This window comes from Falco biarmicus, chromosome 10 (genome assembly GCF_023638135.1).
Source record: "Falco biarmicus isolate bFalBia1 chromosome 10, bFalBia1.pri, whole genome shotgun sequence".
Taxonomy (NCBI): Eukaryota; Metazoa; Chordata; class Aves; order Falconiformes; family Falconidae; genus Falco; species Falco biarmicus.
This window is the reverse complement of record NC_079297.1, coordinates 16,753,261-16,774,900: the sequence shown is the minus strand read 5'-3', so window position 1 is coordinate 16,774,900 and position 21,640 is coordinate 16,753,261. Positions and strand designations below refer to the sequence as shown.

At 54.3% G+C, this 21,640-nt stretch overlaps 1 protein-coding gene across 3 annotated transcripts in view; it reads left to right on the top strand.

The window, feature by feature from the left end:
* The window catches only part of CDH22 (cadherin 22), an 85,995-nt gene extending 65,022 nt beyond the window's left edge, over nucleotides 1–20,973 (top strand). For 2 of the 3 annotated variants that reach the window (XM_056354951.1, XM_056354950.1), the window contains 4 exons: nucleotides 6,818–6,939; nucleotides 7,253–7,367; nucleotides 16,101–16,352; nucleotides 17,845–20,973. In XM_056354951.1, coding sequence (XP_056210926.1) covers nucleotides 6,818–6,939; nucleotides 7,253–7,367; nucleotides 16,101–16,352; nucleotides 17,845–18,383 — 1,028 coding nt within the window. In that variant the 3' untranslated portion in view covers nucleotides 18,384–20,973. Of the gene's footprint in view, nucleotides 1–6,817; nucleotides 6,940–7,252; nucleotides 7,368–16,100; nucleotides 16,353–17,519 lie in introns of all 3 variants that reach the window. The other variant, XM_056354952.1, reaches the window with a different exon arrangement.
* The last annotated feature ends 667 nt before the right edge of the window (nucleotides 20,974–21,640 follow it).

The window sequence follows — 21,640 nt, the reverse complement described above, 5'->3', positions numbered from 1 at the left end:
GGGTCCTGCTGCTCAGAGGAGCTGTGAATAAACTCCTCTTGATGAATGAAAAGAAAATAATAGCAGCAAAGGGTAAGCTTCACTTCCCTGTGGGTGTTCTGCTGCAGGTAGGAAGCTGCCCTTGGGGCATCCTGCTGCCCTCCATCATGTTTGCACAGTGCCTTGGCTCATGGGCTCTGCATATTCCCATGTGTGGTGGTGGATCGGGCCCTCTGGGCCCCAGGGAGTGCTCTGCGTTCCTCTGTGAAGATGGAGCAGGGGCTTTAATTCCAGGCACCATGCTGGGAAGCAGGAACACTTTGCCGTATTCTTCAAAGTCTTCCACATTTCGGATGCACAAGCCGCCAGGGCAGCCTCGGACATGCTGTGCTCTGCCACCCCATGGCAGCTGGTGCCAGGCTGCTGCCGTGGTGCAAAGCACCTTCTGACATCTGCCTGTCTGCCTGCGGGCAGGAGCCTTCCCCCGGCTTCACTCTGAGACACCCCTCAGGAGTTCTGGTTCTCTTTGCTTGGTCCTGAGCAGGAAGATGCTCTTCTCACTCAAGGAGCCAGGTCAGGGGCTGACTTGGAGCCTAGAGATCGGTTCCTGCTGCAGGGTCACCCTGCCACAGCAGCAGCCATCTGCTCTGGCCAGGCAAGGGGCCAGCAGCCCTGGCCAGACCCCCGCTGCCCCGGGGGGATGTCCCTGGCTCTGCTGCATGTCCCAAGACCCTCAGTGCTGATGTTTTGTGCATGCCAGCTGGGTGACCTGGTGTCAGGCAGGGACGGGCACGCGTGCCCACACTGCCCAGCCGCACCAGAGTGGGGGTCACCCACTGCAGAGCTGTGGCACGTCCTGGGGGCTCTGCGGGGGGCTCTGCCAGCAGTGGCCAGGGGGAGGGCATCACAGCATTGCAGCACAACTCGGCATCCAGAGGAAATGTGAGGTGACAAGAATCAGAAGGACAATATTTACACGCAGCAGCTAGGGTTTCAGAACAAGTCAGTAAATGCTGCGGCTCCCCTCCGGCAGGGAAGCCTGTCAGGCTAGATCGCTTCAAAAGCCAGGGAGACTCTTCAGTGCTCTGACTCATCCGTTTTAACTGCCCAGACATTCCTCCCAGTGACATTATCCTTAACATTTTGTAATCATGAAATATTAATGACTGATATTGAATTTAAAGTACAATTTATGTCTGAATCCTCTAGTGGAAAGGGCAGTTGTAAAGGTACAGCCTTCCAACTGATAGAGGGGTTTCAGCGCAGGGCCGTGCAGCAGCTGTCAGGCTGTGCCTGGCGCAGTGGGATCAGCTGCAGCAGCATGGGCGCAGAGCACGGGGTGGCTGGGAGCCTCCGTCCTGGCATCGGTGTGGCAGTTCCTGGCATTGGTGTGGCAGTTCCTGGCACGCAGGTGCCTGGGGCTGGGGGAGCTGTCAGGGCCCCGTGGTGTTTGCTGTGGCGTACAGGTTGCAGCTGGCTGCTGCGGGGTCTGCTGCGTGGCTGGGCAGGATGCTGTCAACTCCAGTGGAGGCAAGTGGTAAAATATTCTTCCTTTCTCAATGAAATGTAAACCTTGCAGGAGTAATGGAGTAAGTTGACCAGGCATCCTGCTGCCTGGGCTCAGGCCTGGCCCCCCAGCTAGTCGAGGCTGCTGGGAAGCTAATGCCTGCACGATTCCCATGGTGCATGGGCATGTGGCCTGGAGCGCACCAAGGTCTTGCCTCTCTATAGCCTTCTCCAGCTGCCCTCCCTGTCTGCTGGCAGGACTGTCCTGGCAAGGGCTTAACAGAGGGCAGCTGATGGAAGGCTTGCCTGCTGACAGCACCTGTGCCAGCAGGCAGCCTGTCAGGTTTGAGCAGCTTGATGCAAGAGCTGTCCCCCACCACCTTTGAGAGCCTCATCTGGGACCCTGCACTGCTGCAGCAGAGATCATGTCCAGGTGTGCATGCCCTACCAGATAACCAAGGACAGTGTATTTGCATCGAAGGAGCAGTAAGAAAAGCCACAGAAGACAGCTGCTGGGCTGCCCGCTGCTGGCAGGAGGGGCAGGTCCCCCCGGTGGGACAGGCACTCCCCAGCGTGAGCTGCCTCAGCTGGTGGGTGACCAGCAGAATATTTGGCCTCACCACGTGGCAGCCAGCAGGAAGCATGGGGACTGTTCAGCAAGGCTGGCCTGGGACCAGGCCAAGTATTTCCAGAGATAAATCTTCATCTCACTCACAAGCTGTTTACCTTCCTTGGGCTAATATTAGTGATTCTCTTCTTGTTTTGCTCTTTGCTCATGTAAAATGATGAGGCCTTGACTGCTGTGTCCACTGCTGGTAATTGAGATGATAAATCTTCCTCCTGGAGACTGGTTTTAATCAGAGCATTGTGTTTGGATGCGATTTAATGACTCTCATGCTGCTGAGTTTGGGCAGGACTCAGGAGAGGTGAGAGCCATTTATATGTTACTTGGCTTAACTGCTGCTTCCGCTTTGCTTCCCCCCAGCTGGGAGCCACGTTTCCAGTTTCAGCCTCTGGTGTAGCTGCCTGTGTCCAATGAGCCATACCCCTGGCGTGCCCCTGCTTCGTCCTTGCCATCAGTGCTCTGCTTTGCAGTCAGGCAGCTGCTCTGACATCTACAAAAGCACCCTGTGCTTCACAGCCGTGGCCTGAGTGCTGGAAAGCAGCGTGGCCCATCCCCATCATCTATTCTGCATTTTTTTCTCCCAGTTTGCTGAGACAGTGAGGAATAAATTCCACCCTGCCTCTTCTGGCTTCCCTACTGATATAAAAATTTGGAACGCATTATTGTACCAATTGGGTCTTGAGGCAGAAGAGGGTGGGTCGTACACTGCCCGACAGCGTCCCTGAGCTGTGCTTCCCCGGGTGCTGAGCCACAAGCAGCAGCCCACAGTCCTCTGGGCTTCCCTCAAAATATGTTTCAGACCCCAGGAAAGCTGCAGAATGTGTGACGGTGTGATATCACTGCATGGCTACGTATGCAGGCAGGAGTGCAGATGGTATGTGTGCTTCAGCAGCGGTTGGACTGAGAGCCTCACAGTAGAGGTTTGGGTGTAAAAATGCAAAGTGCTTTATTGTGAGTATGTGTAAGGGTCTGAAGGGGTAAGGACTGGATCTCAGTGCAGCAGTAACCATGGATCTCCTCTTCCCTGCCACAGCAGGGTGGCTGGGCATCTCAGCAATGCTTTCCCATTACTGTAAGCTGCTGCTGCAAAGCTGCCAGCGCTTGAGAGCAGTTGCCCAATTGTGCTCTGCGTCAGTCCTGCAGGCAGTCGGTTGTCCAGAACCCAGCAAGATGGCAAGCTGCTGTCTTAAACAATCAGATGCAAAACGCCAAGGATATTGTCCTGTTCAGATTACTTTCGTGATTAATTAAGAAAAGAATACTTTGGGATGTGGCTGAAGATCCAGCTGGAGCATCTGAGTCTCAGTCTCCAGTGTCTCCGTGCAGCAGGACTGGCTTTCCCCTGCTCCATAGCTGCTGCCCGTCCCACCGAGCAGCACCTCGGCACAGAGGGGTCTGGCCTGTGCTTGTTGCTTGTCCTGAGCTGCACTGTTTGTAGCAGTGAGGAAAGTGCAGACGCTGCAGCATGGAGGTGATGGGCAGAGCTCTGTCCTCCGGCCCTAGCAGCTCCAAAATAAAGGAGCCCATGTTGGCAAAGGCAGCTGCCAGTCATCAGCCTGGAGCTCCCATACTGCAGCTGCTGTGTTTCCAGCATGTCCCCCTTGTTCTGTGTGTTTTCCATGTCTTACCTCAGTCTTTTCAGATTAATAGCATTCCAACTCCTGAAGGAAATGCAGAAAAACGGCATGTTTAATTTTAATTTAGGAAAGCGTTTAGGTAGCAGCCTAGTTTCCTCGCTGCTGTCAATCAGGTTTTCTCAAGGCTGACATCAATTAGTTTAAAAATATTGAATGTAATTTTGCCTGACACAACATATTGCAGCCACTGCAAAATATAATTTATTTTAGAAGAAGAAATAATTAAACTAATTTGCATGTCAGTCAGCTGAGCTTTCCAGCTACCGAGGAGAGATGCTGCAATGGAAGATTACTTTTTTTTTCCCTCTCCAGTTGTGCTCAGCCTGGCACGTGCAGCCCTGCGCCCCATCCCCTGGCCAGGTGCCGCTTGGCAGAGCCCTGCGGGGGCACACTGCTGTGCCTTCGACAGCCCTCATCCACCCAGCCTGCTGCTCTGCCTGGCAGGAGTACATGACTGCTGAGCATGTGTAGGGGCGTCTGTGTGTATTTCTGTGCCATGCAGAGGAACACAGGTCAGAGCTTTTAGCTTTGTGGATGTGAAGTCTGCATTAGTTAGGGGCATCACGCCTGTCAGCACAGATGTACTCCAACAATCTTAATCAGGCTTCTGACCGTCATAAATTCAGTTTATGCCACACAGTTACAGAAAACATACTTCAGAGGTGTTTTGGAGATAACTTGTTTCAAATACATCCAACCATTTTTCATATTCTCCACCCTTAAATCTAGGTACTGGCTCAAAGGAAGAGGGAGGTTGATAAAGAAAGCAATTGAGGAACCTTCAAATAGATCATGGTACGGCCAAAAGAAGTCGATGTGTGCCTCACTGGAAGAGCTGACAACGATGCAGTGGTTGCATTTCTAACCTTTATGTTCTTGGAGACATCAAATTTTAACCCTGTCACTGAGCCAGGAGTAAGCCTGAGCCTCAGGCTTCAGCAATTTTGGAAGAGGAAAAAGGAGGGCTTCTTTACGACAGGGTGCATTCAGAAAGGACAACTGTGCTTTGAGCTGCGCTCAGGGGACTGGGACATTAGTTATGGCTCTGGCAGAGGGGTCAGTGCGGGTCCTTGGCACTGTGCAGTGGCGCATGGATGACCCCACTCACGTGCACAGCATAAAACACTCCTGGCAGCTGGTCACTGATGCTGTGGAAGAGAATGGGCCTATGGTTACATCCATCTCTAAATACGCTGAGCACATCCCTCCTGATGCAGCTGAGAGAGGTGATCTTGAAGGGAAACTACTGTGCTCTGGGTTGCCCAGGTGTCCCAGCCTGGCCCTGCAGAGCCTCCACAGCACATGCCAAGCCCAGAGGTCCTGGGTAGAGTTCAGCAGCACTGGCACCAGCTCCTGCTAGCAGCCGGCTTGGGCACTGTGGGGTATTGGGAGAGGAACCACTCCTCCCGATCGCAGTTAGGAAAGAGAAGGAATGGGGTCCCAGGCTCTTCTTTCTCCTTTCTCTTTCTGCTTTTCCTCATCTTTCTCTCGGCAGTGCCTCCAGGGCAATGCCGGCTTGCTCCAGAGCTGAGCAGCAGGGATAGTTATCCATCTTCCTGTGCGCCGAAGAGAGGGTGATGAGATGCTGTCATCCTTCTTCTTTCAGAAATTGAACCCTTTCTCCTCCTGCTCATTTGTGGCCATGGTGGGCATCAGGCACATCCCTTCCTGCCCCGCTGTCTCCCCCTTCCTCTCCCCTGAAAGCAGTTGCAGTTTATTTCACTGCACCAACACGGCTTTTAAAATAACGCATAGTTCCAGGCTTTTAGTCACGACTTCTGCCTCCCTCCCCTGAAAACAAGCATCTAATCACCAGAGCAGCTGGTCTGGGTGAGAGGGAGTGATAACAGGAGAACAGGGTGAAGGCAGCTCTGGGGAGAGGGCTTAGGTTCCTGGCTAATTATGGAGCAGCACTAAATCTCTCCCCTGGGTCCTCCCCCACCTGATCTGCGGGGGCCAGCATTAATTTTATAGACAAACAGGCAGCAGAGCTGCAAGGAGAGAGGCATTGGGTCTGTCACAGTTGCAACCTCTGGGTAAAACAAAGGAGATGGAGTGTGAGGGAGTTCTTATGTTTGGAAGCGCATGAGGTGCTCCAGAAAACATTAGGCCCTCCAGAGTGATTTATAATTTTATAGCGAGGGCTCAATGTACCTTTGCGGTGCGTGTGTGGGGTAGAGCAGCACTGCAGTGAAGGGAGCTGTAAATGTGATCCCTGTCCCATGTGTCATGTGAGCCTGGAACAGCACAGGCGAGTGCAGCTGGTGGCTCCGTGTGCCCCATGGGAGGGGGGTGGGCTGCGAGCCCCCCTGGACTGCTGCCCGCATGAGGCACGGGCTGCCAAGGGCAGGGCTATAGGGGTTGCCCTAGGTCTTGCCATGTGACCCCCTGTGCTGGCTGGCAGATGGTGCTAGTTCAGGTTCAAGCTGCTGCTGGCAATGCAAAAGCCGGTGTCAGTGTGCGAGGCCCGGGTCCCAGGGCAGGAGCCTCACACCTTGACAGAGAGGGTTCAACCCCAGATTGTCTGGGCGTGGTGGAGGTGCATGTGGCAGATTTCATCACTGCCCGCTGCTCTTAGTTGATCCCCCGTTTCACATCCTGGCTCTGCTCGCTCGTCTCTTAGCCTTGCTGCTAGCTCCTGGGGTGTGAGGGTCAGGATCCAAGCCAGGCTGTGATGTTCTCGCATCTGAGTTTGCTTGTCCCCTCTCAGTGCTGTCTGGCTGCAGCACAGATGCTCATCAGCGGCGTGGCCTTTATGTGGGGACTTGCTTGGGGGCTTTCCAGGGGTGGATCAGGCCAACAGCAGCATTTTGGGAGTCCTTGGAACACAGCCCAGCAGTTGGGTTTCTTCACTGGAAAACAGGTGGGGCAGGGCTGAGCGATGCTCTGTGGGCACCGCCGGCCTGCAGCGCCAGTCTGTGCCATGGGCAGGCAGAGGTGCGGTGCTGCGTGACCCTCTGCGCTGGCAGCAGCTGTGCTGGGCTCTGGGCGGCAGGGACGTGGAGGGTTTGCTCCCTGCTAGCAGCACATGGCACTTCCTGCTGAAGCTCTGCTTCCTTTTTCGTTTCAGATAATCACTCACAGGTGTCAAGAGCCTCTCTCCGTATCCGTATCCTGGACGTCAATGACAATCCACCTGAGCTCGCCACCCCCTATGAAGCTGCAGTGTGCGAGGATGCCAAGCCAGGCCAGGTAGCAGGTGTCCCCCAGCCCTTCTCCCGGGTTTTGGTCAGTGCCTGCAGCAGTCTTGTGCCTTGAGCAGTGCTCTGGACCAGTACCAGCCAGCCATCCTTCCCCTTCTGCCTGAATATCTTCCTGTGCAGTTGCTGTCACACTGGGAACAACTTCGTTGGTGTCCTACAGCTAAGCCCATCTACAGGGGCAAAGGCTCATCCCTTTCTGTGGCAGAACCCAGTGATGCTTTGCTGGACCGGACCCTGTGAGCAGGGCTGGTGGGGGAGGCTGAGGAGGCAGCACTGATCTCACCTTGGCTTTCTCCCCACAGCTGATCCAGACAATAAGCGTCGTGGACCGCGATGAGCCTCAGAGTGGCCATCATTTCTACTTCACTCTGGCACCTGAAGCCAACAACCACCATTTTTCTCTGCTGGATATTAAGGGTAAGCCCTGCCGCACCCTTCCCAGTGCTGCAGCCTCCTGGCTGAGTGGCACAGCTGGCTGCGGGGCTGTGGGCTTATGGTCCATCTGTGCCAGGTGGAGCTCGGGGTGCTTTGGGCACTCTGCAAGGCTCCTTGCCAACCTGAAATGGGGGGGCTGGTCAGATAGCGGTTTGGATTTCCTCAGGGAGGCTCTGTCACTTTCTTCTCTGCTACAGACAAGTCCAGAGCTCTTCTTGTGCTGTCTGGTTAGCCTTCAGTGTTTCCAGGGTTTTCAGTCCCTGTCTTGATGCGAAATCTCTAACTTGCCTGCAGGCAAGGAGATGATGTGGATTTACAGATGAACACGTTCCTCTGTTGAGCATTATGATTTATCCTTGTTCAAGGTAAATCCTGGAGCAGGGGTCATCCTGGGGCTACTGTGCGGGTGGGCAGCCCCTGGCACATGGGAGCAGCTCAGAAGGCAGTGGGGCCGTGCAACAGCCAGCCCTCAGCTGTGGTGGATCCTCTGGGACCTGGCCAGCGGAGCCAGATGGTGGCTTAGGAGCACGCGTCCTCTGCATTTCCTAAGGTTTATCCAGTCCTTTGGGAAATGCAGCCAGGCAGGGCCCTTCTGTTCCTCTGGGAAGCTCTTGGGTTCTTTGTGCCTCTGGGCTGAGCCGGTCCCGATGCCTCAACCGTCACCTGCTGCTGTAACCAGTGAGGTGCAACACAGGTTTTGATGGCTGAGCCCTGGCTACTGTTTGGCTTTGCAGACTGCAAGGTCAGGCTGCGTTTGTGTGGACATTAACAATCCAGAAAGGTACTTACCAGGCCGCTTTGTATTTTTTATTGGTGTTTTGGTTGAATTTAGGTGCTGACTGCAGTGGTAAGTACAGCAGGGACCCATGTAGAAACTGGGACCTTCTCCAGCCAGATGTGCACTTACTTGTCAAAGGGGCCGGCCCAGATAGAAGCCAGCCCAGATGGAAGCCAGCAGACCACACTGAAATGCTTCCTTTGTTTTGGGGGTTCTTTTACATTTTTTTTTCTTCTCTGTTTTTGCAGCCTTGTCTGTCAAAAGTCTGATTTAGTTTGTTCTGAGCTTATCAGAGGAGCCTTCTGCTGACGTAAGATCCTGCTTGCTCAGTTTGGCTCAGCATTATTAGGGATAGACAAAATGGAACTTTCAACAAAAAGCTTCAGTTATAATTGTAGAAGGACTGATGTTGCTTTGTGTCCTAAAGAGTGCAGCTGTCTCTGACCTGAGTCCCTCCCCCTGCACTCATGGGGCAGCTGCTCACAAGACCTTTGCTTCTTATCATGTAAGCAAGCTTTAATCCTCTGCAAGATTTTGCCCCACATCCAGTGATTAACTTCCTTCACTTTCTCTGAAGGGATTTATCAAAATGTCCTTGAGCGTGCTGAGTTGCACCCTGGCGTCCATCCCTACCTAGACCCCTCCAGAAGCTCCGAGGGGCCTGGGGTTGCACTCCCACTCCCTGCCCTGAGCTGGGATGTCTGCCACGGCTGGGTTGTGATCCCAGAGCCATCACTGCTGCTCAGCTGGTCTGGAGTTTATCAGGTGCTGCTTCACTGTCAGGTGCTGTGTGTGGATCAATCAAGCATCCCCTGTTCGGGCAGCCAGGGTTCACCAGCAATGACCCAAAAGCTGGCATTGCAGGAGGGTGCAGGGCACAGGCTCCTGTGCTCCCGCCTCCTCCAGAGCTGCTGCTCTCTTGAGTGGGTGAGGCTCTTGTTGCACGGGGTAATCCTTCATGCTAAACAATCCCACAAACTTTGCATGTGGTACAACACTGCATAAAATGAGTAAAAGCTGGCATTGCCTCCCACCTTCTGCTCTCGGGAAAACAAATGCTGTTGCTGCAGGGTTATTCCCAGTTTGTTTGGAGACCCTCCCAATTGCGAAGCAATGCAGTCTCCCACAGCAAGGGGAAGCAGCTGCCTGTGCAGATGGAGGCACCCCTCACTCCTAATGTGTGTGTGTTTTAGTGCCATCTTCTCTCCTTTGATTTCTCCTCCCATACCTGCTTCTTCAGTCCACTGAGCGCACTGGGTGTGCTCACCTTCGCTCCCTGCTCTCAAGGGTTCCCTTGCTGCATCCTCCTTTGTCCCCCCTTGCCTTCCTTTCGTGTGTTCACCCCTCTTGCACTTGTCTCTACTCCTCCATATAAATATCAGTGGTGACAAACTGCTACCACCAGCCCATCTGTTTCTTTGTACAAATTTGTAGCCAGTTTTGAAACGTGATTTATAAATACTGCTTTTGCAGCCAAGGAGTGACACTGATGGATGTCAGCACAGATGGATTCGCTAAGCTCTTGCTTAAATCCTTCTCTCTTCTGCTTTGCACCCACCTCCCTCGGCTCCTACAAGGCAGCAGAAAGCCACCTCAGAAGAGTGATTTGTCCTTAGCATGGCAGGGACCAGCGTCTGCTCAAGAACGTTCTCGCTCCAGTTGGTCAGGCAGGATGGCTACAGCCAGCAGTGACTTAGCCACAAGGTGTCCGAGGCTCCGAGCTGGCTGCAGCGCAGGGGGGCTGTTGCAGGGGGGCTGCTGGGGCAGGCACCTTGCAGGCAGAAGGGACCCTGCAGGAGGCTGGGGAAGCAGAAAGAGAGCCGATTAAATGGTAAAATGCAGAGCCCTGTCACACAGGTGGGAGCAGAGCCAGGCAGGGTAGCACAGGAGGGTAGAAGACGCTGAACACTGCCTGGGCTCTTCTAGGGCTCCTTGTGGGCAGCATGGAGGAAGCCTGCGAGGGTTTTGAGAAAAGCCCAAGGTGGTTAATGGGGCAGCCTGTCCATCAGATAAGCTTGTGGAGTACCTGCTAGTAAGTGGGCACATGGCAGGTCTGATGCTGCCACGATACAGTTACGATGGTGCTACTTGCCTGAACCCTGCTGGGTCAGGCCCCACTGCAGCCAAAGCTGTACCGAGTGGGGACAGACCTTGCACGTGCCTGCAGGTAACACCCGCAGCCCTGCTTGCCAGCTCCCAGTTGCATGTGGAGCTGCCTCGGCTCTGATGATTCAGGCCAGAGATACAAGAGCAAAAGGTGACCGTGCAGGAGACTGCGTTAGCCGAATTACAGCTGGTTCGCAGGAACCAGACTTTCAGACACAGTGCCGTTTCCTACTGGTATCTCTTCTTACTTGCTTTTGTGCTGTCTAAGGGAGTGCTCAAGCAATTCCTAATTCATCAAACAAGGAATAAATGTCATGTGTGGTAACAGTGGCTGCAATTCAGAAGGAAGATGCCCAGCATATGAAGTGCCTGAAGGAAGATAGAGAATTGGAAAAGCTGACCTCACCTGGGTCCAACTGGTGCCATTCCAAAGGCATTCACCATCCTCTGCCTCTGAACTCGCCTTTTGCTTAGTCTTTCTGGCCTGAGAAAATTGATCACAGAAGGATCAAAATCAAAGGCAATTAAAGCCTTAAATCGTGTTCTCCAAGAAATGCTAATTGTGTTGGAAGGGATGGTAGAAAGCATCCAAGCCCATCAACCTGGAAGGGGTGCTGGCTAATATGGAGTGACACATGGAGCTACTGACTCCGGTGCTCAAGGGCTAGGCAAGCAGATGTCTGAACTCTCTGCAGGTCTCATTAGGAGCATGTAATGGGTGATAGAAGATCTGAAAATCATAACAATCAAAAGCAAAATGTTAGGATTCAAGGATTGCCTTAGGACAGAGGAAGCGGTCTCCAGCCCCGCAGGGATGCTGTTCTCGGCACGAGCAGTGCAGATGCTGTTCTTTTTTTGAGGGAGGAGACGGGGGGCATGAAAAAGAGCGTCGAATCTCTGCAGGGGCTGAGCAAAAGGCAAATGAGCAGCAGTGGTGCTGCAGCCTGGCACCCGGAGAACTTGAGAGAAGGAAGAAGCAAAAGGGAAAAATACGTCTCCTACCAACTGCACCCACCTGGGGCTGGAGGAGGGATCTGCTGCTTTTGGGCAGCTCCAGCAGCAGCGTGGCCATGGGCCTGGCCAGGAGCTGCGTGCACCTCCTGGAGCTGGTGTGCCCGGGCACTGGTGCTACGGAACAGGTGCTGGGGAAGGGGAAGGGAGTGTGGGAGAGGGCAGGGATCCTGAAATCCAGACTGGACGTAGCTGGCTGCCTTCTGCCATTTGAGTTATGAGAAGTGTTTATTAGTCTGTCTTTGAAGCTGCCAAGAGCCTCTTTCGAGAGGGAGTCTGAGAGACTTAATTATTTTATTATTCCTAGTGATGTTACACTACCACCAGAGTATATTTAATTCCTAAACTTTCCTCCTATGGCAGTATTGATGGGTCCCTGCACACTCAACTCGTGTTGGCTTCTGCCTTGTCTGGTGACTTGCTCCTCAAGCCGGCAGAGATGCCATCTCCTGTCCATTGCACAAGGTAGTATGATGCGGCACAAGAGAGCATCACTGTGTGGTCAGGGAGAGGGTGGCATAGGAACCCTTCAGAGGATATGCCAGTTTGTGTAGCAAGATGGCAAGGATAGTAAATGGTTTGCCTCAGGGCTTCAAAGAGCACATGGCACCACCTTTAGAGTGGTGTGACTGAGCACAAAGTGCAGCCTGACGAGGACTGGGCAGGAAAACCCAAGCGTAGAGAACCAAACTCATGTATGCAGGAAAGCTGGGGATTATTGTCTGCTCAAATTTCAGTGCTACCTCCTGGGAAACACTGCTCCTCAACCTCGTGACCCCAAGAATGGACTTAGCAGAAAGCTGCTACAGAAGAAGAGACACAAGAGGCTGCAGGGTTGGGCCTGTCTAGCTTTTCTTTGCAAGGACTCAGACTGTGCCAATACAAACAAATCTACGCCAAGATATACATCCTGAAGTGACTGCTTTGGGCCAGCTGCATGTAAAGAAACAACTCTACCAAGACAAATTACATTGTTTTGTAGGAGGTTGCTTTGGATGCATTTTCTAAGATACTTTTTCCCAGATCTGGGCAAAATTTTCTTCACTTCTGTGGTCAAATAGACTACATTGCATGGCAGCAGCACTGTTTTTTCTGGAATATCTTTCTTGGAAGGGAATACAGAAGTTTGCAAATAACGGGTGTAAACACCCAACAGAGAAAACAGTTGTCCAGGGAGCCTGGGGATCCGTGGGCATGGTGCGTGGGAGGTGGGAGCTGTCTCAGTGCCTGGAGGGGGCCGCTCTGCCAGCCTGCGGTCTGGTGTCCAACCTTGGTGAGCAATGTCACAGGTGCAGGTGTGAGATTTCTGCAGATCTTTCTTCTGTAGGAAGCGCTTATGTCAGCCCATTTGAGACAGCAAATGTAATTTCATGATGTTTGAAATAGTGTTTTGTAGTTGTGATTTTTGTCCCTCTCCCTAGCACCGAGTTTTGGGTTGCAGAGCAAGACCTCAGCCCCTTCCTGAGCTGAGGTTTCTCAGAACAAAGCTGTTTGTCGTGCTGCTGATAAATATATTTAAGTACTGGCTGCTTTATTTTGGCTTTGTGGGTTCAGCAGTGAAAATATTTCTCCTTCCCGTACTTGGAGGTGAGGGGGCTCAGCAGTGCAACGCGCTGTCTGGGCAGTCTCAGCTGAGATGAAGTTAGTGGCTGCCTCTCTGCAACGTGCACATGTATTTCCCCTTGGTTTCTAGAGATTGTTTCTAAAAATACAGCATGCCTTGTGGCAGGTCCCTAACAGGAGCTGGAGCTGGCTGTAAACAGAAGGGGAGTCGGCAGCTTTCTGCTGCGTTTCGAGAGAGTTGAGGAGCTGGTGCTGCGCCTGCATTCACACAGCACTAATGGGGGGCTCCCCCGGGTGCTGGGAGCACTCCCAAGCACAGCATTCATCAAGCCTGTGCCAGAGGTGGGCCAGGCAGCACGGGGAGGAGCAAGGCTGTATGCATGGGCATCCTCCGAGCCAGGATCCAGCCACAAGCTCAGGATGGGTACTTGACTGGTGTGCAAAGTGAAGGCGATCTTCCTGGGCTGAGCGCCAGAGCCTTGCTCACTCACAGCAAGTTGGTCTGTCCCATTTGTCCTGCGGCTTCACGTCCACTAGATCCAGTTGCCCGAGGCTTATGTTTCGCTGGGCTAGCTGGGAGTTAGTTCTGGCCTCTTGCTCAGATGGTGCTGTTAATGTATTTCTATCTCCGTGCTATGCTGCAGCAAGCTGAGGGTGCAGCACCAAAGGAGATCTTGTTACCTTTGTGTAAATTATTAGCATAACAATTATTTTTCCTAGCTCATCCCTGGTAGGCAATAGGCAGCTTCTCGGCAGACTCCGCTGCTGGCAGGCTGTCACGCTTGCTCCAGCCTCTCTGCTGCCCGGGGACTGGTGCTCCCCTGCTCCTGACAGCTGTGCCAAGTTGCCTCTGTGCTGGTGCCATGTGCTGCTCCAGGAGTCTCAGCCGTGGTGGTAGGTGTCCTGCAGGACCAGGCGGCTGCTCAGGCAGAGGGTCGATGGTACCTGCCTCGTGTACAGAGAAGCTAGGCAATGTGTGTGGTGCAGAAAGATGGTGCTGTCTGCTGTGGGCAATCCCTTCCATGGGTTGGTGACACAGCAGCACTGGGATCACATCTGACTCGAAGCGTGGGTCAGTGCTGGGTGCTGAAGCCTTGCAGGCAGAGCGCTGCTATTGCATGCAGTATCTGCAGACTGTCCCCAGATCAACTTGTACAAGCATGTGCCTTGTTGCTGTCTTCTGCTCTGTGTTCCTGAGGATGTTGCCTGCCTGAAGTCTGCTGCTGCAAGCTGGGATGAGTGAGGTTACCTGGAAAATTCTCTTAATGGATAAAAGATGCTACATCCAAAGGAAGAGATTTTTTTCTAGTGACCTGCAGCACAGTTCTGTGTACATGAATAAGATCTGGTTTTGAATATCACCATTGTGGCATTCAGTGCAGCCTCCAAATGTTGGCTGGTGTGGTCTCTCTGGTGTCCTTGCCTTTCCCACTTTGAGCTCTCCAAGGCAGACCTGCGCTCTCCGGTGAACTGGAAGAGATTACTTTTTCCCTGTGTTGTTTATGCTGGAATCCCAGTGCTCCCCAGTCCCAAAGGCTCTGCTCTCCCCAGCAACATGGCCATATTCTGGCAATGCAAGAAAACTCTGGTAGGCTGAGTCCAGAAACCTGATGGTAAGAAGCAACAATCCGGTATTTAGCACCATGAGAGCTGAGTGCTGTTCTGGGCACAAGCTCGTGCACTGTTGCCTCCCTGCTGGGCACAGACAGCCCATCTTCCTCACTCTTGCTGCACCGAGTGTGCTCGGCTCCAGCACATATTGGGTGGGCTTCTGACACTCAGCATGGGGGGCACAGGCTCTTCCAGGCTGCCCTGAATGCCCTCGCTTGGTCTTTGCTGAAGTTGGCTGCTGCAGTCCTGCGGCCAGGTCACCTGTGCCTCTACCAGTTTGTACTGGCAGAGCTGGGTGAGGGCTCAGCACTGGGGTCCTGCCAGACTCTGCCCGAACTGTGTTGCCTGCAGCCCTGAGCAGCTGTGGGGGTAGGCTGGCTCTGTGCTCTGCCCTGGCTGCTGCACAGTGCCTCTGGGATCTGCCCCACTTCCATCTAGCCGCTGGATTGCCCCAGTCCTGCAGCTAGCTCAGCCTGGAACTGCCCCTCTGCTCTGTTCCTGGCTCACCTCTTGTCCTCACCATGCCCCGTGCACTCCCATGCAGCACCTGATCCAACACGGCAATTTCCGTGGTGGCAGGCAGCCCAAGAGCCAGAATTAGAATAGATGTCTTTTCCGATCGAATAGCTGATTGATACGGAAAGGGACCAGTCCAACATAAATCAGGTGCAATGAGGAGAGAATCTGTAGACAGCAGCACCTTGCTGTGAGCCGGCCAATCTACGTTTTATTAGATAAAGACTGCAGACAGTCAGCAGCAACTTCTGACATCTGGCCACAGTTGTTCAGCTACGATTCAGTCCTGTCCTGCCCACTCTGCTGCTGGCTGGCAGCGAGTAGTGCACATGAGCAGTGAGCTGAGCAGATTTTCAGTCCCTGTTCCTACCTTCCCTGCTCCAGGTCTTCTGGGCGCAGCTGCTGCTTGGGTTCATCTCTGACACCGGGACCCTGGAGGGTCCCATGAAGTGGCTGTGTTAATGGGATTGTGATGGGTTATGGTCTGCCGGCTGAGTCCCTGAAACACCAGGGTTTGAGCAGATGGGGAGGAGTACAGCTGGCTCAGCTGGGAGACTTGGAAGGAGCTCTGCCTGCTCCTTCAGATGTTAAAAGGGTCCTAGGGATGTTTGGCCCTCCAGCTGAGGCAGGACCCTGGTGCTTGGGTTTGGAAACAGTAACTGCTCTTGCAGGTTCAGTGCCACCTGAAGACCCCCGTCCATGCTGGTGTCCGTGTCAGCAACTAATTTTTATCCTGATTCCTGCTCTGTGCCACTCTCAGAGGGTCTTCTGGGAGGTTTTCTCCCCCCTCTCTCTTCTCTGACTGGTTTGTTTGTCAGCACAGCTCAGACACTCATGTGCTCCTGCTCCTGTGTTGGGTTTGCTGTGCCCTGGGCATGCTGGTGGGTGAGATGCTGGGCAGGCCCCGAGATACCCAGTGAAGGTGCATGTGCTGGAGTGGAGCTGGCCGCCTCCGGTGCTCCCTGCTCCCCTGTGACAGACAGGAGGGAAATCCTGTCCCCTCTTCGGGTGGTTGCTAGGGTTGGTGCATGAACAACTGCTGTTCATCTTGAGCGTGGAGGAGCTCATGGCGAGTCCTGCTGGCTCTGCTGTGAAAGTGACTTTGCTGTGGGTTTACTTGTTCTCTGCAGACAACACAGCTGCCGTGCACACACAGAGAATGGGCTTCAATCGCCAGGAGCAGGACGTGTACCTGCTCCCCATTTTGGTGGTGGACAGCGGCCCTCCGGCCCTCAGCAGCACAGGGACCCTGACCATCCGCATCTGTGGCTGTGACAGCAATGGGGCCATCCAGTCCTGCAACAGCACAGCCTACGTTGTGTCAGCTACACTGAGCCCTGGCGCCCTCATTGCGCTGCTGGTGTGCATCCTCATTCTGGTTGGTGAGTGCCTGCCTGTCCCCTGGCCTCCTGTCCTGTCCCATCTCCTCCATCCAGCATCACACAGACGAGCGCAGGCAGTTGCTGTGGGCACAGTGTTGGCCTCTCTACTGCCTGTGCCCTTGCTGGTAGCTGCAGCGTGGCGGGCAGGAAGCCTGGTGCCCTGCCAGTGGGGGATCATCAGGGAAGCTCCCATGTTTGGGGAAGCTTCCGTGTTTGTTTGGGGAAGTTCCCGTGTTTGCCCCAGTTCTTGGGCGCTGGGTGCAGCAGGGCAGCCAGAGCGGGGCTCCCTGTGTGCAGGCAGGTGTGCTGCTGCCCAGTGGAGGTGGAGAGCTGCTGGCTTGCTCCCTACCTTGATGGGCAGGAGCCAAGAGCTGCTCACTGGCTGCTGTGCTGTGCCCACTGCAGGAGTCTTGCAGCAGATGGGGCACATGTGTGTCCCGGCGTGGTGGCCAAGGGCAGCAGGTGTGGGGTGCGCAGTTGTGCTTTTACCTTGGAAGGCTAGTGGGGGTCAGCATTAGAGTGTGCATGAACATGTGGATAGGATGCAGAGCCGGGGGGGCGGGCAAAGCAGAGTGTTGCCCAGGCCAGGACCTGCACCCTGGGAAAGCTGCGGGCTGCCACTGACATGCTGGCACAAGCTTGTGCTGGGCTACCACAGCACAGTGTCAAGGTGCAGAGGAAACGTGGGCTTGTGCACATGTGGGAAGGGGCTCAGAGAGAGGGGCATTGCAGTGCCCTCAGGTTTAGCATAGGGCAGCTAATGGATGCTGCTGCTGAAAGCCCTTGGGCACCCGTGCTGGCTCACAGCGAGCTCCTGAGGGCTGTCTGGATATCTGTGGAAGCCATCATGTTGTTCAGTGAAGTCTCCTGTCCTTGGTACATCTCTGCTCCCCATCTCCTGTTGTGTCTCCGTTTAGAAAACCCTTTCCCACAGGGTGCACTTTACACTGGTTTCGTTTTCCAACGCAGTGCAAACAAATTTCTGCTTAATTGCCCAAACGAATGAAGTGCACATCGGTGCTTTAAAGGTGATGGGATGAATGGATGATGATCCAGGACACAGCTGCGGCTCATTGCTCAGGCTCTGTGCCATCTGCTCCACATTCACCCTCCCAACATTTGGCTGCTGCTGATTCATGCACCCCTTTTCCTACTCATCTTCTGCAGAATCCATCCATTTGTCTGTCCAGCCAAGCGTTCATCCTTCTGTCCCTCCTGTCTCAACGGTCACGCTGCATGGGAAGGGGAGCTCCTAGTCTGCACTGGAGCCTGGGCAAACCTCTCTCCAAGCCAGTGACACAGCACAGCTGCTACTTGATGAGCCTGGCTAATAGGAACCAGCTGGCATGCCGGCAGTCTTGGCTGTGGGGATCCCTGTGCCAGAGGGCACTGTGCCTTTGCACCCTGCTGCCACGCACGGGCTGTCCTCACCCCCACAGAAGCACAGTTGCACGAGCCCCTGCGCCCGTCTGACCGTCTCTTCCTTTCCCAGTGCTGGTCCTTCTGATCCTCACGCTGAAGCGGCACCACAAAAGCCACCTGACATCCGAGGATGACGAGGACATGAGGGACAATGTCATCAAATACAACGATGAAGGGGGTGGCGAGCAGGACACAGAGGCATATGACATGTCAGCCCTGCGCAGTCTCTACGACTTCAGTGAGATCAAAGGTGGCGATGGGGGTGGGGGGCCAGGAGAGGGGGGCCTAAGTGGAAACTCGGCCTCTGAGCTCCATGCCCTCCCACAGTGGGTGCAGAGCCCAGACCTGGACTTCTCCATGTTCAGAGACTATATCTGCAGGAAGGTGGAACAGGCAGATGAGGACCTCTCTGTGCCACCCTATGACTCGTTCCAGACCTATGCCTTCGAGGGCTCGGACTCCCCCGTGCCTTCCCTGAGCTCCATCAACACCTGGTCCAGCAGCTCAGAGCAGGACTTCTCCTACCTGGGGGCCTGGGGGCCACGTTTCCGGCAGCTGGCAGCACTGTATGCAGGGCGCAGGGGTGAGGAAGACAGTGAGGAGTCCTAGCCGTCCCACCCAGCCCCCACGAGGCTCCTGGCACCTCCTGGACCTGGGCTCTGTGGCACGTGGGGACAGTGTGTGCCCCCATCCAGGCTCCACAGCTGCTGCAGGGAGGCTGTTGGGGGGGCTGAGGGGCATCAGGCAGCGTGCTCCTCCGCAGCTGTCTCCTGCCCCGGGCACCTCGGCATCCATGCAGTGAGGCTGGAGCACCCATAGGAGCCACTGCGGCCATCATCATCTCCTTAATACCAGTCTCCATTAAAGCACTGTGCATTAATTTAAGAAAGAGAAAATCTAATTCAAGAGAGTTTGGAGGGGGCTTCTTCCCCACAGATTATCATTTAAATTGATGTGTTCAGTGAGCCCTGATCAGGACAGAAAGAGCAAACCGGGAGCCTTTTGTTGTCTAAATTGTTTTTGTCACTTGAGTCAGAGCATCTGAAGTGCTTTGATTTCTTTAAGAGCTTTCCTTGGAAAGGGAAGCAGGCTTTTAACTTCTGTTCAGCTTTTTCCCCCTTAAGTTCTGTCACTCTTTGGAGCCCTCTGCTCTGTGTGCGGGCTCCTCGGCAGTGCCCAGCTGCTGGCATGGCTGGATATGGGCTCCAAGGTCACGTCCTGCACAGAGCAACTGCTGCACTAGAGTTCCCTTCAAAACTCACTTTGTCTCTAAGCTGCAATTGCTTCGCCTCTCCGTTCTTAGACCTTTCTTGTACTCATCAAAGATGCTTGTGATCTGAAGGGGCTTTCTCCTTCCCTGCAGAGCAGATATTGTCTACAAGGTCCCGGTGTGCCCCACGGGCCCCAGTGACAGATGGGGGTGTTCCGCCTGCCACTGAGGCACGGTGCTCTGGCCAGAGCCACAGAGCGGCTGTGGTGCTGTGAAGCACCATTGGAGGGGCATGGAGGGGCACTCCCCAGGTTGGCTCCGCCAGCCCCTCGGCTGGGCTGGGGTCTGCAGGGTGCTCAGCGCAGCACTGGCTTCCTACCAAACGGCATGAACTGTGCAGGGCAGAGGGCAGGACTTTGGTGCTCCCCGGCCTTCAGTGGTAGGAGAGAGCTGCGTCCCATCTAAAGGACCATGCTGCAGGGTGCGAGAGAACCCCAGCCTCCTGATTTGGAGGGATAATTCCTGCATACACCCAGCTGACAGCAAAGCATCACCATTGGTGATAGAAAGGCCATTCCCAGGACATGCACGTAAAGCCAGATCCTGCTGGTGCTGGTGTGTGGCCAAGCTGGTTGCCACAGGCTGGGCAGTGGGTCTGTGACACCTCGAGGTGCCTGGGATGTCCCAACCCTGGCGCATTGCCCTGCCAGAAACCAGCATGAGCTCCCACAGTGGGGCTGCCTTAGCACAAAATCTCTGGTTTCGGGAGGCAGGTCAGGAGGCGGCTGGTGGGATGCAGGCTGCAGATGATGCTGGAGGGAAGTGCTCAGTGCCCTGCGCCTTTCCAGCCTCCTGACTTTCCCCACGATAAATTCAGCAACTCCATTGAGCAACACCCTTGGGCAGCTTCTCAGGCCATGCTGGCTAGTGCAGCTCCTTATCTGTTGAAGTTAGAAAAAAAGATGTCATTTATATTATTAATAGGAAACTGATAAGGTCTTCCAAGGCCTGACATATCCTGGGCTTGTCATTGGGTTTGTCCTTTTAGTTTAGCCACAGACAGTGTTTTCTCTCCTTGGAGGTTTAACTGTAAATGTACATGCGTGTTCATTTTTTTACTGTGTTTTGCTTCCCGGCTGCTCGTGTTGGTCCTTTGGCTGCAGCACGCGACCTGACAGTGGAGAGGGGCAGGACAGGTCTTTGCCACTGCTCCTGCCCTTGGCTGCTCCTGCCCACTGCCACCACGTCTGCCCACAAGGGAGCTGCAACTTGGCTTTCACGCTGGGACCAGGAGCTTCTCGCTTCTCAGGGTCTCTCCATTTCCCCCCAGTGAGGCAGCAGGCACCCACTGCTGGCACCTGCGCCCCAGCGTGCTGCTGGTTCACTGTGATGATGCTGGGGGGGCAGCGGGGCCAACAGGCTGCTTCACACTGGCCCTTGGGTGCCGGCACTGGCCATGCCACCTCGGGCAGGTTATACCCTGCACCCCGGAGCAGGAGGATGAAGAAAGCCCTCTCTTTCCTCAGGAACGTGTTCGTGTTTTCCCTCTGGGCTGAAGAGCTGTGCCCGAGCCCCTCCAAAGCTGGCCCTTCCTCTAGCAAAAGTGTTGTGCAATAGCAGGGCTCTGTCCTTAGGAGATGGGGTCTGACAGGGTACATGTTTAGCAACCCTCCCACCGGGTTATTCCCCGTCCCCAACCAGCCAGTCCTCTCCAGGGCGCATGCACGCATGTTTGCGTTTTAATTTGTCCCACGTGTAAATACGGGAGGAGCGCAGTGCTAAGCGAGCCAGCTGCTCCACACAGTGCTGCCTCACACTCCCTGCCCACCCGCACCCGGCAGGAGGAGCTGGCAGCTGCCACAATGTCTGATGGAGTCACTTTGGTTTTCTTTCTCTACCCAAATGAAATTAGAAGGTTGGTTTCTTCACCCTTGTTATTTTTTCAAGGTCTTTCTGGGACCTGGAAATAAATTATTTCTTTGTCGTCTAGCTTGAGTCTTATTTGCTTATTCTGTCTTGTTTTGTTTCCTCACATTGCACTGTTACCGTGGTCCCATCAGCACCTTCCCCGAGGGACCAGGCTGGCTGCCCTGCCACAGGACAGGCCATGGCACAGCCCGTTCCCTGCCATGAGCCAGCAGCTGATCCACCTGCCTCCTGCCGCACATTCCTGCTGGCAGGACACTGTTTCCTTGGCTTCTTCCCATTTCTCATTGAAACACTCATCAGAAAAAGCTTCTTCAAGACAAGGGTCAGGTTTTCTGTCTGAATTTGAAGGACATTAAGAAAAATAATGCCCTTGGCTTTCTTCTCAGGAGGAAAAAGTCGAGTTGTGCTTTGAGTGGCGGGAGGTGCTGGCTGCACGCCCCAGGCTGGCTGTGGTGCCTGCCTGCCGTGGCTGCTCCCACCCCAGCGCTGGGATCCAGGGTCTGAGCTGCCACAGCCGGGCACAGGCTCCTCAGTGTGGTCCCAGAAATGCTGCCCCTGTGGGGGAGCAACAGCAGCTCATCCTGCAAGGGGGTCATTGTTCCTTCATCCCGCAGAAAAACGGCAGAAAAAACACGAGGCAAACTGCACACCAAGTGATGAAAGCCTGATGACGCATCCTCATGATCTTCCTTTCTCAGCCAACAGAGTTCCTTAATGTTCTTTAGAA